Source organism: Triticum dicoccoides, chromosome 7B, assembly GCF_002162155.2.
Source record: "Triticum dicoccoides isolate Atlit2015 ecotype Zavitan chromosome 7B, WEW_v2.0, whole genome shotgun sequence".
NCBI classification, from domain to species: domain Eukaryota; kingdom Viridiplantae; phylum Streptophyta; class Magnoliopsida; order Poales; family Poaceae; genus Triticum; species Triticum dicoccoides.
Window position 1 is genome coordinate 99,733,016 of NC_041393.1, and position 17,371 is coordinate 99,750,386.

Below are 17,371 nucleotides of genomic sequence, written 5' to 3' on the forward strand. Positions count from 1 at the left end.
ATTTGTGTTTTAGTTTCACTTCTGATATTATTAATTCAAATATTCATGTTCAATACAATCAAATCTCATTGGAACATATAATTATTATTTGAACTCCATGATGCAAAAGTACACACCTTTTGTACAAGAAACAAAGACAATAATGCATATAACCGGAATCCGTAATGGAATATGTTGTAGCTGATCGATGTAGAAGCTCACACACACACGAGAGAGAGAGAGAGAGAGAGAGAGAGAGAGAGAGAGAGAGAGAGAGAGAGAGAGAGAGAGAGAGAGAGTATTTTGTGCTGCGTGCAACTGTTGCAGCTTTTCTGGTTTCTCGTTTATTTAACAGCTCAACTGTCTAACAGAATGATCCTAAGTTTGTGCCACGACCAAGCTATTCGGACACGCCATCCCATAACCACGGCGACAAGATTACAAATATTCCAACAAAATATTCTTTAATTCATAGGTATTAAACAACAAGAACATTTATACACAATAAAATAAAGTTACTTTCTCATCCAGCCAAACGGAAAGAAAAACTAAACTTATAGTCACATGGGTCTCAACTATGCTTAAATAATAAAGATGTACTAAAGCAATGATAAAATCAATCAACTAAATAACTTTTTTTTTGGCTTGATTGTGCTGCACATTTCTCCCTTTTGCCATTTGGATTATTTAGCAGGTAGGCATGTTCTGAGGCGGAGGCAACATTTTAGCTTCAGGAGCCTTGCCATCCTTCACGATGAAGACGGTGTTCATTCCCCACACCACATGGCGATCAAAATGGCAATGCATAAACCACACACCTAAACAAGAGCACATACACAAACTATTAGAGATTGGCACTTGACTAATTCGCTCCAACGAAATTCGAAGGCATAGCCCAAAACATGAATATGAAGTTGACTCACCAGGATTTATTGCACGGAATCGGATTGCGGCCCAGCCAGCTTTGGGCACGGAGACCGTGTTCTGGTGCGGCGGGTCGACCAAGTTATAGGTTGCCGGGTCCTTCTGCTCGTCAAAATTACCGAACCCTCTCCCTACCACGTAGAACGTGTAGCCGTGCAGGTGCATGGGGTGGTTCTCGGCGCCAAGGATGGACGTGTCCTGGAACACCACCTCCACGACGGTGCCGTACTCCACCACCTTCACCTTGGTGCCGCGCTTGGTGGCCCAGCGCTCGATGGGGTCGTTGTCGACGTCCGTGAAGTTGAAAAAGAAGGGCGGCTTGTTGGGGAAGTCCGCCTCAAACACGCCATGGACGGAGCGGTAGTAGGCGCCGAGGATGTCGACGGACGGGTTCGTGAAGCTGACGTTGTTGAGGCTCGCCGCGAAGCGGTTGCCGGCGGGGCCCCCGCATGTTTCGTTGGGTGGGCAGGGGAGCACGTTGACGGCGATGGTGACGAGCATGCGCTCGTCGACCTGCCTCGGCACGTCCACTGGGTGGTCCTTGCTGCTCAGGGACCGGAGCTGCGCCGTGTACGCCGTTGCCGAGTCGATGTCGTTGACGCCCGGAAGGTTGGCAGGGAACGCCGGCGGGCCACGCGCCGGTGTGTCGTTCATGTACTCCACGATGGCGGTGGCGGTGCTGTTGTTGACCTCGATGTTGGGGTTGGACGCGAACGTCCTCGCGGCCATGTAGTACCGGCCGCCATCGGCGCGGTTGGCCTCGAGAAGCGCGTCCATGGTTTGACCTGGCGCGATCATGATGTGCTTGACGGTGAACGGCTTAGTGTAGTGGCCGTCGGTGCCGACCACGGTGAGGTTGTGCCCGGCGATGGCGAAGAAGAGGTCGTTGGAGAGCCCCGCGTTGATGATCCGGAGCAGGTACGTCTTACCGTGTTGCACCGGTATCTTGTAGGTGCTGGCCTTGGAGCACGGGAACAGGTCCCCTGGCTGGCCGTTGATGGTGTTCGCGTCTGAGATATTGATCTCGCCGCCGGTCCGCTCCGCCTCCTCGAGTAGATGGTTCACGTCGGCCTTCCACCACTCACCTGCATGCATGAGATTGAACATATCAAGTTAACGACAACTTAGCTTAGTTATAAGCATGGATGAAAGCAACGGAGTATTATATACCGAGTATGACGGGTATCTCCTTGTGTGGCTTCTTGAAGGGGAAGGTGGTTCCGAGCTTGGGGTGGATGACAATGGCGCCGTGGATTGTGGTGCGGTCGAAGTCGCTGTGCGCGTGCCACCAAAGCGTTCCCTCTTCCTCAGACAAGATGACACGGTAGGTGAAGTTGCCGCCGGGGCGGATGGGACACTGGGTAATGTACTCCGGCCCGTCGGACCACGGGTTGCGTGGCTGGTCCACACCATGCCTGTGTACACGAACATACATATCGCGCGAGAAGTTAAGTTTAGCGGATGGTTACTTCCAGCAAACGGCCGATCGACTGCCAGGCTAACTAACTTACCAGTGGATGGTGATGTTTTTATCGCCTTGGTTGTAGACGTTGACGATGACGAGGTCGCCCTTGCGCGAGTAGATGGTAGGGCCGGGGAACTGGCCGTTAACGGTGAGGACAGTCCTCTCCTTGCATAGCCTTGTGTAGTTGCTCTCCTTAATCTGCAAAATATGATGAACGAACGCCGCAAGTAAGTTTATGATATGCTAATTAAGACGGCATATGTACATGTTAAGATAAATAAATTAGTATGGTATGCAAGCAGACTTACAAAGAAATCGTGGTGACGAGTCTTGGCGCCCTGAGCAGGGCTAATGGAAACTCCCAGCGCTAACACTGCCCCAAGTAACCAAATCACAGCAGGTATCTTAGCTATACCCATGCCGGCCGACGGCCGTCACCACTCACCGAGCTAGCTCAGCTCGACCGTGAACCGTCGGAGATCAAGAAGCTAGCTAGCCACAACGCACGCTAGCTGCTGCTTGAGCAATTCTGAAAACTAATGTGTGGGATGGATGGACTGATGATGGCAATTCCAAGCAGACGCACGGGGTATTTATAGGTCATATGGGGAGGGGGACAAGATCGAGCCCGGTCGACGATGCGTTTGTGCATGGTTTCATATGATTAGCTTCTTGTCAAATTTAATCGGTAGAAAGGCGGAGGCTTTGGCCAAGCCGCCCACCGCGACGACGTGAAATGCATGTGCATGCAGTTATCCCTGAATTGATTATTCGTTGGTTGGTCGCTGTCATGCATGCTGCCTGTGACGACGACAGCGTCAAGGCCTTGAGCCCTTCGCAGCAACTGCCCGCAGAATTTAGTTCCAGTAGATTAATGTATCCAAACACACGTACTTTCCGAAAATTAATCAGAAAATCAACACGAGCTTTTGGAACATGCGGTGGATGCATGCATCCAGTCCTGCTTTCGATGCTATCGTTGTTACTCCCTCCGTTCAGAAACATAAAATGTTACAACTTTTTTTCTAAATTAAATATATATAGACATATTTTAGTGTGTTCATCACTCATCTCATCCAGTATGTAGTTCATATTAAATATCTAAAATATCTTATATTTGCGAACAGAGAAAGTAGAATTTTGACCACTTTGTGTCTGTTTCTTTAGCAGAAATGAGGAAGCTAATCAACGCGTGTGGAAATGCAGGCCAAGCTAAAATTTATGGTGGGCTAATCATTGTGGGAGCCAGTAAGACATCGCCGGTGCCTAGAAACGGGATAAGGCGAAGACATGCACGCCGGCGAATTTTACCCAAGTTTGGGGCTCTCCTAGGAGATAACACACCTAGTCCTGCTCTGCAGGGTCTCCGCATGATCACTAAATCAGCAAGTAGCTACAAGATGCTCCTTGAGCTGTTTGGCTGGAGAAAGAAGAAGGGCAGAGCTAGCTCTCCTCTTCTCTCTATGTGGTGTGTGTAGTTCTAATGAATCAACCCTTTGCATGGGTGTCCTGGGGGGTTTATATAGGCGTACCCCCTAGGGGTACAATGGTAATCCGGCTGGATGTGGGTCGAGGCCGTCAGTCTCTACGGTCGCCGGCTTCTCCGCCGGCCGCTGGGGCCCGCCGACTGGTGGGCCCCGCAGGCTGCCGGCCTCTTGGGCGACAGGCTGGGCCCACCGCTCGAGGGCCTTGTCGGCTGCTAGTTACTGTAGCCTCACTCTTGGTGATGATGGCTTTGTCGGGGTAAGCATGGCTACAGTACCGCCGCCTGGTGAGCATTCACTGTAGCCTTACCCCGTCTCGCCTGCTTAATGGTGCACAAACTTCTAGGGCAGGGGCAGGCCGGTTGTTGGGAGCCGGCCTCCCCCTGTGTTGACTGGTCAAGTCCAGCCGCCCTCTGGTAGCTCTTTGGCAGGAGGGACCCGCCGCCTGCGGGCCGTACTGACAGCTTGTCGTGGGTGACGTCACGGTCAACGTGGCAACAGTGCTGCGCCGGACTGGGGATGGCCGCCCAGTACGATGCACTGTGGCCACACTTGCTCCGGGATTCGGGGGTGGCAGGCTTTACTGTAGCCACGCCCTGTCTTATCGCCGTTATGTGGGTGCAAACTTTGAGGGTATAGTCAGGCCGCCTGCTAGGAGTCGGCCTACTTCGGGAGGGATTGTCGAGCCTCACCGCCTTCCAGCAGCCGGCCAATAGGACAGCCAGCCAGGAGAAGGCGGCCATGCATCTTGGATGTTTGAGGGCCTAGTCGGCCCGATGTTTTTTGAAGAACCAGGGGGAGCCGATTAGGCTACCCATGGTCATTTACTCCGACAGTAGTCCCCGAAGCTGGTGGGGCTTCGCAGCTGAACGGGGAATGAGAAGCCCAAGCAGCTTCCCACTCTGAAGAGCCGACAGCTAGGAGTCGGCCACAACCAGACGCGCCGTCTGGAAGATTTTGAAGCCCGAAGGCAGGAACCAGATGGCACGCGTGCCGGGCGTCGGGCCAGCCGCCTGCTGCCCGCGTGCCACACGGCACCTACCGGCTGGACCAGCCTGCCAGCCCACGCGCGCGACGAGACGTCGCCATAGGCTGGGGCATGCCACTACCACGCCTCGGCCCACGTGTGGATCCTTTGTGGCCGAGGCGGGCGGTTGGCATTCCAACTGCAGTTACTACACGTCGTTAAGGCGCAATAATCGCGAGGTTGTTGTGGAGTGGGTGCAGTTAATCCCACGACCCCCACTCCCCGTCCCCTCGGCTTCGTTGCTCCGCGACTATAAATAGGGGGAGGAGGGGGAGCAGCAGACGCACGCGCGCTCATCTCCTCCTCCGCCGCTCTCCTCTTCTTCTTCTTCTTCCCGTCGCTGCTGCTGTCCGTCGCCGCATCGGGCCTCCGGCCACCTTGCTGCGCCGCGGTTTGCTGCCGCGGGGTTGCGCACACGTTGCCGCTGCGCTTTCCTCGTCGAGCTTCTTGTCCTCATGGCGCGCACCGGAGCTTGGGACGGCTCCAACGCCCACGAAGACCACATCGACTTTCTCCGCCGGATGCGGCGGCCTGGCGAAGACTACATGAAAGTCCGCCTCGCGCCGGAGCGGGAGATCTCGCCGGCGCCGGAGGAGGGCGAGCGCGTCATCTTCAGGTCGCACTGCTTGCGCGGCCTCAGTCTGCTGGCGAGCGGCTTCTTCCGCGCCTTCCTCGATTTCTACGGCCTTCAGCCGCACCACCTCACCCCTAATACGGTGGTGCTGTTGTCCGCCTTCGTCACCCTGTGCGAGGGCTATCTTGGCGTCCTCCCCACCATCGAGCTTTGGGGCGAGTTCTTTTGCTCGAAGCTCGGCACCGTCGTCAAGAGCCTGGCGGTGTAGTGTGGAGCCTTTGTCGCGGTGCGGAGGCCGGCTGCTGAGAATCCGTTTCCCCCCATCACACTGATACATTCGGTGAAGACGTGGCAGCAGTCGTACTTCTATGTGAAGAGCGTCTTCCCGAAGGGCGACTGGGTCAATCTGCCGGCTTACGTAGCCGGCCCGCCGACTGGGAAGCGGCCTAATTGGTCGTATCAGGCCAGGTCGCTATCGGCCTCCGGAGCCGCCGCCGTTGCGCGGCTCAGGGTGATGGTGAGGCCGGAGGGCCTTACCGGGCCCGACTTGCTGACCGCCTTCGTGGCACGCCGGGTGCTCCCGCTCCAAGGCCGCCCTCATATGATATGTCAGATGAGCAAGCATCGAGACCCAAGCCGGTTGTGCACCAAGGAGATGCCTCACACGGAGGTAGCTCACTTGGTGAACTATTTCTCGAACTGCAAGCTCTCGGAGGAGTGGCGGTTTGGCAAGGAGCCGTACTCGTCCGCGAATCCGCTGCCAGCGGTAAGTCTTCTTTTCTTCTTTTCTCTTTAGTTTCCAAGTTCTCCATGGCCGTCTTGACCAATCGGCCATGAACAGAGCGTCCTCCTCCACCAGCAGCCGGCACCGCAGGGCCGGAGCGTCAGTTCCTTCCTGACCGGGAGGAGAGCGACATGGATGACCCCGACTTGGGGGCGGCCGCCCTGGACGAGGACGCCACAGGAGGAGGGGGTGATGCAGGCGGCTCGGGAGTCGGGGCCGGCCTCGAGGACTAGCCGGATGATGATGAGGGAGAGGTCGCTCCGCGCCGCCAGCCGGCGTCCGACCAGCAGGGCGCAAGCTCATCTGCCGCGCCGGCTACCCGAGGCGGTGCGCAGAAGTGCCGGGCCGCGTCGTTGCTACGTCTTGAGCTTGTGTTGGTTTTCCTTGAAGAGGAAAGGGTGATGCAACAATAGTAGCGTAAGTATTTCCCTCAGTTTTTGAGAACCAAGGTATCAATCCAGTAGGAGGCTCCTCAAAAGTCCCACACACCTACACAAACAAACAAAGAACTCGCAACCAACGCAATAAAGGGGTTGTCAATCCCTTCACGGCCACTTGCGAAAGTGAGATCTGATAGAGATAGTATGATAAGATAAATATATTTTTGGTATTTTATAATATAGATGCAAAAAGTAAAGATGCAAATAGAAGTAGATTGAAAGCAAATATGATAAAAGATAGACCCGGGGGCCATAGGTTTCACTAGTGGCTTCTCTCAAGATAGCATAAGTATTACGGTGGGTGAACAAATTACTGTCGAGCAATTGATAGAAAAGCGAATAATTATGAGATTATCTAGGCATGATCATGTATATAGGCATCATGTCCGCGACAAATAGACCGACTCCTGCCTGCATCTACTACTATTACTCCACACATCGACTGACTCCTGCCTGCATCTAGAGAATTAAGTTCATAAAGAACAGAGTAACACCTTAAGCAAGATGACATGATGTAGAGGGATAAACTCATGCAATATGATATAAACCCCATCTTTTTATCCTCGATGGCAACAATACAATACGTGCCTTGCTGCCCCTGCTGTCACTGGGAAAGGACACCGCAAGATTGAACCCAAAGCTAAGCACTTCTCCCATGGCAAGAAAGATCAATCTAGTAGGCCAGACCAAACTGATAATTCTAAGAGACTTGCAAAGATAACTCAATCATAAATAAAAGAATTCAGAGGAGATTCAAATATTTATCATAGATAAACTTGATCATAAACCCACAATTCATCGGATCTCGACAAACACACCGCAAAAAGAGTTTACATCGAATAGATCTCCACAAGAGAGGGGGAGAACATTGTATTGAGATCCAAAAAGAGAGAAGAAGCCATCTAGCTAATAACTATGGACCCGAAGGTTTGTGGTAAACTACTCACAACTCATCGGAGGGGCTATGGTGTTTATGTAGAAGCCCTCCATGGTCGATTCCCCCTCCAGCGAAGCGCCGGCGAAGGCTCCAAGATGGGATCTCGCGGATACAGAAGGTTACGGTGGTGGAAATTGTGTTTCGTTGGCTCCCTGGATGTTTTCGGGGTACGTAGGCTTATATAGGAGGAAGAAGTACGTCGGTGGCCGCCCAAGGGGCCCACGAGATAGGGGGGTGCGCCCAGAGGGGGTGGGCGCGCCCTCCTGTCTCGTGGCCGCCTCGGTTGCTTCTTGACTTGCACTCCAAGTCCTCTGGATCACGTTCGTTCCAAAAATCATGCTCCCGAAGGTTTCATTCCGTTTGGACTCCGTTTGATATTCCTTTTCTTCGAAATACTGAAATAGGCAAAAAAACAACAATACGGGCTGGGCCTCCGGTTAGTAGGTTAGTCCCAAAAATGATATAAATGTGTAAAATAAAGCCCATAAACATCCAAAAGGGGTAATATAATAGCATGGAACAATAAAAAATTATAGATACGTTGGAGACGTATCAAGCATCCCCAAGCTTAATTCCTGCTCATCCTTGAGTAGGTAAATGATAAAAACAGAATTTTTGATGTGGAATGCTACCTAGCATAATTCTCAATGTAATTTTCTTTATTGTGGCATGAATGTTCAGATCCAAATGATTCAAGATAAAAGCTTATAAAACATAAAAATAATAATGCTTCAAAGCATACTAACAAATAATCATGTCCTATCAAAATAACATAGCCAAAGAAAGCTTATCCCTACAAAATCATATAGTTAGGCCATGCTTCATTTTCATTACACAAATTACTCCCATCACGCACAACCCCGATGACGAGACGAGCAATTGTTTCATACTTTTTAACGCGCTTCAGCCTTTGTCAACTCTTACGCAATACATGAGCGTAAGCCATAGACATAGCACTAAGGTGGTATATGATGGTGGTTGTGAGGAAAAAAAGAGGGAGAAGATAGTCTCACATCAACTAGGCGTATCAACGGGCTATGGAGATGCCCATCAATAGATATCAATGTGAGTGAGTAGGGATTGCCATGCAACGGATGCACTAGAGCTATAAATATATGAAAGCTCAACAAAAGAAACTAAGTGGGTGTGCATCCAACTCGCTTGCTCACGAAGACCTAGGGCATTTTCAGGAAGCCCATCATTGGAATATACAAGACAAGTTCTATAACGAAAAATTCCCACTTAGTATATGAAAGTGACAACATAGGAGACTCTCTATCATGAAGATCATGGTGCTACGTACTTTGAAGCACAAGTGTGGAAAAGGAGATAGTAGCATTGTCCCTTCTCTCTTTTTCTCTCATTTTATTTTTTTCTTTTTTTTTTCTTTTTTCTTTTTTTCTTTTTTTTTCTTTGGCCTTTTTTTTCCTTTTTGGCCTTTTTCCCTTTCTTTTTTCTTTTTGTAAAGTTCGAAGTCTCATCCCGACTTGTGGGGGAATCATAGTCTTCATCATCCTTTCCTCACCGAGACAATGCTCTAATAATGAAGATCATCACACTTTTATGGATTTACAACTCAAGAATTACAACTCAAAGCTAGAACAAGATATGACTCTATATGAATGCCTTTGGTGGTGTACCGGGATATGCAATGAATCAAGAGCGACATATATGAAAATTATGAAGGTGGCCTTGCCACAAATACGATGTCAACTACATGATCATGCAAAGAGCAATATAACAATGATGGAACATGTCATAATAAATAGAACGGTGGAAAGTTGCATGGCAATATATCTTAGAATGGCTATGGAAATGCCATAATAGGTAGGTACGGTGGCTGTTTTGAGGAAGGTAAATAAAGGGTTCATGATACCGGCGAAAGTTGCGCGGTAATAATAGAGGCTAGCAAAGTGGAAGGATGAGTGTGCGTATATCCATGGACTCACATTAGTCATAAAGAACTCATATACTTATTGCAAAAGTCTACTTAGCCCTTGAAGCAAAGTACTACTACGCATGCCCCAAGAGGGATAGATTGGTAGGAAAAGACCATCGCTCGTCTCCGACTGCCACTCATAAGGAAGACAATCAAAAGAGCACCTCATGCAACAAATTTGTCACACAACTTTTACCATACGTGCATGCTACGGGACTTGCCAACTTCAAAAAAAGCATTTCTCAATTTCATAATTACCCACTAGCATGACCCTAACATTACTACCTTTATATCTCAAAACAATTATCAAGCAAGAAATTGATCATAGCATCCAATTCACTTCCTATGATAGTTTTTATTATACCCAACTTGGATGCTCATCATTCTAGGACCAAATTTGTAACCAAAGCAAATACCATGCTGTTATAAAAGACTCTCAAAATAATATAAGTGAAGCATGATAGACTAGCAATTTCTTCAAAATTATGCCACCGCCGTTCTCTAAAAGATATAAGTGAAGCACTAGAGCAAAAACTATCAAGCTCAAAAGATATAAGTGAAGCACATAGAGTATTCTAGCAAATTCTGATCAAGTAGGCTTCTCCCAAAAGGTGTGTATAGCAAGGATGATTGTGGTAAACTAAAAATCAAAGACTAATATAATACACAACGCTCCAAGCAAAACACATATCATGTGGCGAATAAAAATATAGCTCCAAGTAAAGTTACCAATGAACGAAGAAGAAAGAGGGGATGCCTTCCCGTGGCATCCCCAAGCTTAGGCTTTTGGCTACTCTTGAATATCTTGGGGTGCCATGGGCATCCCCAAGCTTAGGCTCTTTCCACTCCTTATTCCATAGTCCATAAAAGCTTTACCCAAAACTTGAAAACTTCACAACACAAAACTCAACAGGAAATCTTATAAGCTCCGTTAGTGAAAGAAAACAAAACCACCACATAAGGTACTGTAATGAACTCATTTTTTATTTATTTTGGTGTTAAACCTACTGTATTCCAACTTCTCTATGGTTTATAAACTATTTTACTAGCCATAGATGCATCAAAATAAGCAAACAACACACGAAAAACAGAATCTGTCAAAAACAGAACAGTCTGTAGCAATCTGTAACTAACGCAAACTTATGGAACTCTAAAAATCCTACCAAAATAGGAAGTCCTGGAAAAATTTATCTATTGATCAGCAGCAAAAAGAATCAACGCAAAAGCACGTTTCTGTGATTTAACAAAATTAAATTCGTGCGCATAAAGTTTCTGTTTTTCAGCAGAATCAAATGAACTATCATCATAGGTTATCCTATATGTCCTAGTTGGACCAAACACTAATTAAAAGATAAAAACACATCTAAACAGAAGGTAGATGCAAAATTTATTACTAAATAGGAACAAAAACAAAAAACACAAATAAAATTGGGTTGCCTCCCAACTAGCGCTATCGTTTAACGCCCCTAGCTAGGCATAAAAGTGAAGATAGATCTAAGTAGTGCCATCTTTGGCACTCAATTCATAAGTAGCTCGCATGATAGATTCATAAGGTAATTTGACTTTCTTTCTTGGAAAGTGCTCCATGCCTTTCCTTAATGGAAATTGGAATCTAATATTCCCTTCATTCATATCAATAATTGCACCAACCGTTCTAAGGAAAGGTCTACCAAGAATAATAGGGCAAGAAAGATTGCAATCTATATCAAGAACGATAAAATCTACGGGCACCAAATTTATATTTTCAACAATGAGAACATCATTGATCTTTCCCATTGGCTTTTTAATGGTGGAATCCACAAGGTGCAAATTTAAAGAGCAATCATCAAGATCATGGAAACCTAGAATATCACATAAAGTTTTCGGAATCATGGAAACACTAGCACCCAAATCACATAAAGCAAAACACTCATGATCTTTAATTCTAATCTTTATAGTAGGTTCCCACTCATCATTAAGTTTTCTAGGTATAGAAACTTCCAAATTAAGTTTTTCATCATAAGATTGCATCAAGGCATCAATGATATGTTTGGTAAAAGCTTTATTTTGACTATAAGCATGAGGAGAATTAACAACGGATTGCAACAAGGAAATACAACCTTCTAAAGAACAATTACCATAATCAAATTCCTTGAAATCCGAGATAGTGGGTTCAATGCTATTTAAAGTCATGACCTCTCCAATCCCACTTTTACCAAATTTAGCATCAAGATCTAAAAACTCCGAATTCTTGGGACGCCTTCTAACTAAAGTTGAATCATCTCCAGTCCCATTATTATCAAGATTCATATTGCAAAACAAAGATCTAATAGGAGATGCATCAATAACTTTAAGATCTTCATCATTATTTTCATGGAAACTAGAAGAACACGCCTTTACAAAGCAATCTTTCTTAGCACGCAATCTAGCGGTTCTTTCCTTGCACTCATCAATGGAAATTCTCATTTCTTTGAGAGACTCATTGATATCATGCTTAGGAGAAGAAGATCTAAGTTTAATAGAATCAACATCAAGCGAAAGTCTATCAATGTTCCTAGCCAAATCATCAACTTTGAGCAATTTTTCTTCAAGCAAAGCATTAAAATTCTTTTGAGAAATCATAAATTCTTTCACACTATTCTCAAAATCAGAGGGCATCTTATTAAAATTACCATAAGAATTATTGTAGGAATTTCCATAATTATTAAAGGAATTACTAGGGAACGGTCTAGAATTAAAGTTTCCTCTATAAGCGTTGTTTCCAAAACTATTCCTACCAACAGAATTCACATCCATAGATTCATTATTATTCTCAACCAAAGTAGACAAAGGCATATCATTGGGATCAAGAGGAGTATTTCTAGTAGCAAACAATTTCATAAGTTCATCCATCTTTCCACTCAAAACATTGATTTCTTCTATAGCATGCACTTTTTTACTAGAAGATCTTTTGGTGTGCCATGGAGAATAATTAGCCATAATATTATCAAGAAGTTTTGTAGCATCTCCTAACATGATTTCCATAAAATTGCCTCCCACGGCCGAATCTAAGAGATTTCTAGAAGCAAAGTTCAAACCGGCATAAAATTTCTGTATGATCATCCATAAATTCAAACCATGAGTAGGGCAATTGCGAATCATCAATTTCATTCTTTCCCAAGATTGGGAAACATGCTCATGATCAAGTTGTTTAAAATTCATAATATCGTTCCTAAGAGTGATGATCTTAGCAGGAGGAAAATACTTAGAGATAAAAGCATCTTTGCACTTGTTCCAAGAATCAATACTATTTTTAGGCAAAGACGAAAACCAAACTTTAGCAGATCTCTAAGTGAAAACGGAAATAACTTCAATTTAACAATATCATTATTCGTATCTTTCTTCTTTTTCATATCACACAAATCAACAAAGTTGTTTAGATGAGTAGCGGCATCTTCACTAGGAAGGCCGACGAATTGATCTTTCATCACAAGATTCACCAAAGCAGTATTGATTTCACAAGACTCAACATCATTAAGAGGAGCAGTCGGAGTACTAAGGAAAACATTATTATTGGTATTGGAGAAATCACACAATTTGGTATTATCTTGCGCCATGGCAACGAGTAATCCAACACACAAGCAAACAGAAAAAGGCAAGCGAAAAGAGAGAGAGGAGGAGATTGGGAAAGAGAGGGCGAATAAAACGGCAAGGGTGAAGTGGGGGAGTGGAAAACGAGAGGCAAATGACAAATAATGTAAATGCGAGGGAGATGAGTTTGTGATGGGTACTTTGTATGTCTTGACTTGAGCGAAGACCTCCCCGGCAACGGCGCCAGAAATCCTTCTTGCTAGGTCTTGAGCTTGCATTGGTTTTCCTTGAAGAGGAAAGGGTGATGCAGCAATAGTAGCATAAGTATTTCCCTCAGTTTTTGAGAACCAAGGTATCAATCCAGTAGGAGGCTCCTCAAAACTCCCACGCACCTACACAAACAAACAAAGAACTCGCAACCAACGCAATAAAGGGGTTGTCAATCCCTTCACGGCCACTTGCGAAAGTGAGATCTGATAGAGATAGTATGATAAGATAAATATATTTTTGGTATTTTATAATATAGATGCAAAAAGTAAAGATGCAAATAAAAGTAGATTGAAAGCAAATATGATAAAAGATAGACCTGGGGGCCATAGGTTTCACTAGTGGCTTCTCTCAAGATAGCATAAGTATTACAGTGGGAGAACAAATTACTGTCGAGCAATTGATCGAAAAGCGAATAATTATGAGATTACCTAGGCATGATCATGTATATAGGCATCACATCCGCGACAAGTAGACCGACTCCTGCCTGCATCTACTACTATTACTCCACACATCGACCGACTCCTGCCTGCATCTAGAGTATTAAGTTCATAAAGAACAGAGTAATGCCTTAAGCAAGATGACATGATGTAGAGGGATAAACTCATGCAATATGATATAAACCCCATCTTTTTATCCTCGATGGCAACAATACAATACGTGCCTTGCTGCCCTTGCTGTCACTGGGAAAGGACACCGCAAGATTGAACCCAAAGCTAAGCACTTCTCCCATGGCAAGAAAGATCAATCTAGTAGGCCAAACCAAACTGATAATTCGAAGAGACTTGCAAAGATAACTCAATCATACATAAAAGAATTCAGAGGAGATTCAAATATTTATCATAGATAAACTTGATCATAAACCCACAATTCATCGGATCTCGACAAACACACCGCAAAAAGAGTTTACATCGAATAGATCTCCACAAGAGAGGGGGAGAACATTGTATTGAGATCCAAAAAGAGAGAAGAAGCCATCTAGCTAATAACCATGGACCCGAAGGTGTGTGGTAAACTACTCACAACTCATCGGAGGGGCTATGGTATTGATGTAGAAGCCCTCCGTGGTCGATTCCCCCTCCGGCGGAGCGCCGACGAAGGCTCCAAGATGGGATCTCGCGGATACAGAAGGTTACGGTGGTGGAAATTGTGTTTCGTTGGCTCCCTGGATGTTTTCAGGGTACGTAGGCTTATATAGGAGGAAGAAGTACGTCGGTGGTCGCCCGAGGAGCCCACGAGATAGGGGGCGCGCCCAAAGGGGGTGGGCGCGCCCTCCTGTCTCGTGGCCGCCTCGGCTGCTTCTTGACTTGCAGTCCAAGTCCTCTGGATCACATTCGTTCCAAAAATCACGCTCCCGAAGGTTTCATTCCGTTTGGACTCCGTGTGATATTCCTTTTCTTCAAAATACTGAAATAGGCAAAAAAACAACAATACGGGCTGGGCCTCCGGTTAGTAGGTTAGTCCCAAAAATGATATAAATGTGTAAAATAAAGCCCATAAACATCCAAAAGGGGTAATATAATAGCATGGAACAATCAAAAATTATAGATACGTTGGAGAGATATCAGCCGTCCATGTTCGGCAGCCGGCCGAAGAAGCCCAAGAGCTCGGCTTCGGCGACCAAGCGGAAGGAACTGGCCGCGAAGGCAACCCGTTTCCGCAAGGTGGTGAAGGAGTCACAGATGGTTTCCGCTTAAGTGCCGATTCCCTCATGCATTCTTTCTTCTTTCTTGCAAGTGCTCTTCTGATTTTTCTTTGTTTTCTCAAAATAGAGCTCCGCTCTCTCTTGAGCGGTCAGCCGCCGCCTCTATGGTTGGGGCGGCGGGAGGCTCTGCCAGTGCCCACTACGTGGACCCTCGCGCCAAGCTTCAGGCGGCGACAGAGAGGAACACACGGGAGGCGCATGAGGAGCAGGAGGCGGAGCAGCAGAGGGCGGCAGACCTCGTGGTCCGGTCTTTGGCGCGCCATCTCATGGAGAAGGCGGCCTCGGTGCCATACCCGCAAAGGGATAGGGGCTCCAGCTCGTCGACCCAGGAGCTGGAGATGGCGAGTGTCAGCTCGCCGGACTGGACATCGGGAGGCAGGACGACCATGCTGAACGAGGCGGCACAGGACGTCTGGGCTCAACTTCAGGCTCAGGCCGCCGCCTTGAAGAACTACAACCAGGAGTTCCTGGCGACGCAGACGGCCATTCAGGTAAGCCTCTTACTTTTTGCTTTTTGCTCTTGTATTCTTCTATGGGGGCGCGTCAGCGCGCATCCACTGGGTGTAGTCCCCGAGTTCTGGGTCGGCTGCTGAGTAGGCGGCCTGGAACTTCTAAGTAGCCTCGGGTGCTGACTTGTCCTTATCTGCTTGTCTATCCTTTTTTTAGGACTATCATAACCTCCGTGCGGCCTCCTTCAACTCCCATGTCCGGGAGCTGACTCAAAAGACCGCCGACCTGTCTGAAAGCCGGAGTAAGTGTTCTGCCTTCTATCTCTCATGGGGGCACGTTAGTGCACCCACTGGGTGTAGTCCCTGAGATTCGGGCCGACTGCTGAGCAGTCGGGTCGGATCTTTTCTGGCTCTTTACTATTTATTCTTATTTGCTGTCTTTGCAGAGGCCAACGCCGCCCTGCAGCAGCAACTGGGTGAAGCCCAGACCGCGCTGCGTGCCAAGGAGGTGGAGTGCAGTGCCGCGGCTCAAGAGCGCGACTGCCTGGCCAAGAAGCTGGCTGACCAGGAGGAGAGTCATAAGACGGCTCTGTAGGCGGTGAAGGACAGCGAGGCCGCCCTCCAAGCCGAGTACAAGACCGAGGCGGCGAACTGGGCCGAGTCGAGGCGGGCACTGAACGACGGCTATGGTCAAATCGAAGACATGGTTGATGGTAAGCTGCCTTCCTCTTTTTTTCCCTTTGTTTGCCGCCTGTTGCTTGGTCTGACTTCTGACTTGGTATTCTCTTTTCTTCTTCGTGCAGAGTACTTCTCCGGCTACTCTGTTTCTGCCAGCCAGGTCATCGAGGCCCACCGCAATGCGCAAAGGCAGGCTGGTGCTGAAATCGTGACAAATGCTCGCTGAACGCTTGAGGAGCAGCTCTTGGCCATCCAGGCTCGTCTCCAGCCGGCCCACCGGATGCTCCGCCGCCTTCAGCGTGTTGGAGCTCATGTGCTTTCCGCCCTCTAGCCTGATGACGCGATTCCCCGCACACCTAGTCGTACTGCCGACTGGCTAGAGGTGGCATTCGGTCGTTCGAGGCTTGGAAGGCTTCTGCGGCCCGGGCAGGCGCCAGGCGGGCGTTGGAGTTCGTCCGAGCGTGGTACCCTGGGTTGGACCTATCCCAGCTGGCCATGTTCCGGCAGGAGGCCCATGAGGAGCTGGTGGTGGTGCGGCTGGCTATCATTCATCGCGCCACGACGATTACCGAGTACACCGACACCAGCGTCTTCATCCCCGACCTAAACGACGACGATGCTGAGCTGCCGGCGGACTGGTTTGGGCTGAACCCGACAGATGGTGAAGACTCGGCAGAGGAGATCGACTCCAGCGACGAGGGTGAGGAGGAGGAAGAGGACGGTGAAGACGCCACGCCAGATGGTGGAGCGGCCGACCAGCCCAGCCTGACCGTGCCTCCAGCAACGAGGTACTGTAGCGGGCAATGATCAAGCCGAGACTCACCACCCGACCACTCCTCCAGCCAGCACTGCCGTCTCCACTGACGTGCCAAGCTCGCCTGTTGCTCCCTTGGTCTGAGCGGCCAATTTTATCTTTATCTTCCTGCTCGTCAGTCTTTTGAACAATATTTGTTAAATTTGCGCAGTTCCACCCACTGGGGATGTATTCAAACTAAGTTGAATCCTGGCCTTCGAAGGCCTTTTGTGTAAATATAATCTCGCATGTGCTATGCTGGTGTTGACTTCCGACTTTGCTTTCTTTAAATCCTTTTCCGGCTATTTCCTTTGCCGCCCTCCCTTCGTCGCCACCTTCCCAGCCGGACAACTACTCTGCAGTCTGTGGCTGGGAAA

At 47.8% G+C, this 17,371-nt stretch overlaps 1 protein-coding gene across 1 annotated transcript; it reads right to left on the minus strand.

Moving 5' to 3' along the window:
- Window positions 1–538: 538 nt before the first annotated feature.
- On the minus strand, window positions 539–2,832 carry LOC119341440 (putative laccase-9). The gene is made up of 5 exons (XM_037613312.1): window positions 2,677–2,832; window positions 2,415–2,566; window positions 2,074–2,318; window positions 903–1,988; window positions 539–797 (listed from the first exon to the last, which is right to left on the minus strand). The coding sequence occupies exons 1-5, from the start codon at window positions 2,785–2,787 to the stop codon at window positions 667–669; spliced, it is 1,725 nt and encodes a 574-aa protein (XP_037469209.1). The 5' UTR covers window positions 2,788–2,832; the 3' UTR covers window positions 539–666.
- Window positions 2,833–17,371: the final 14,539 nt, after the last annotated feature.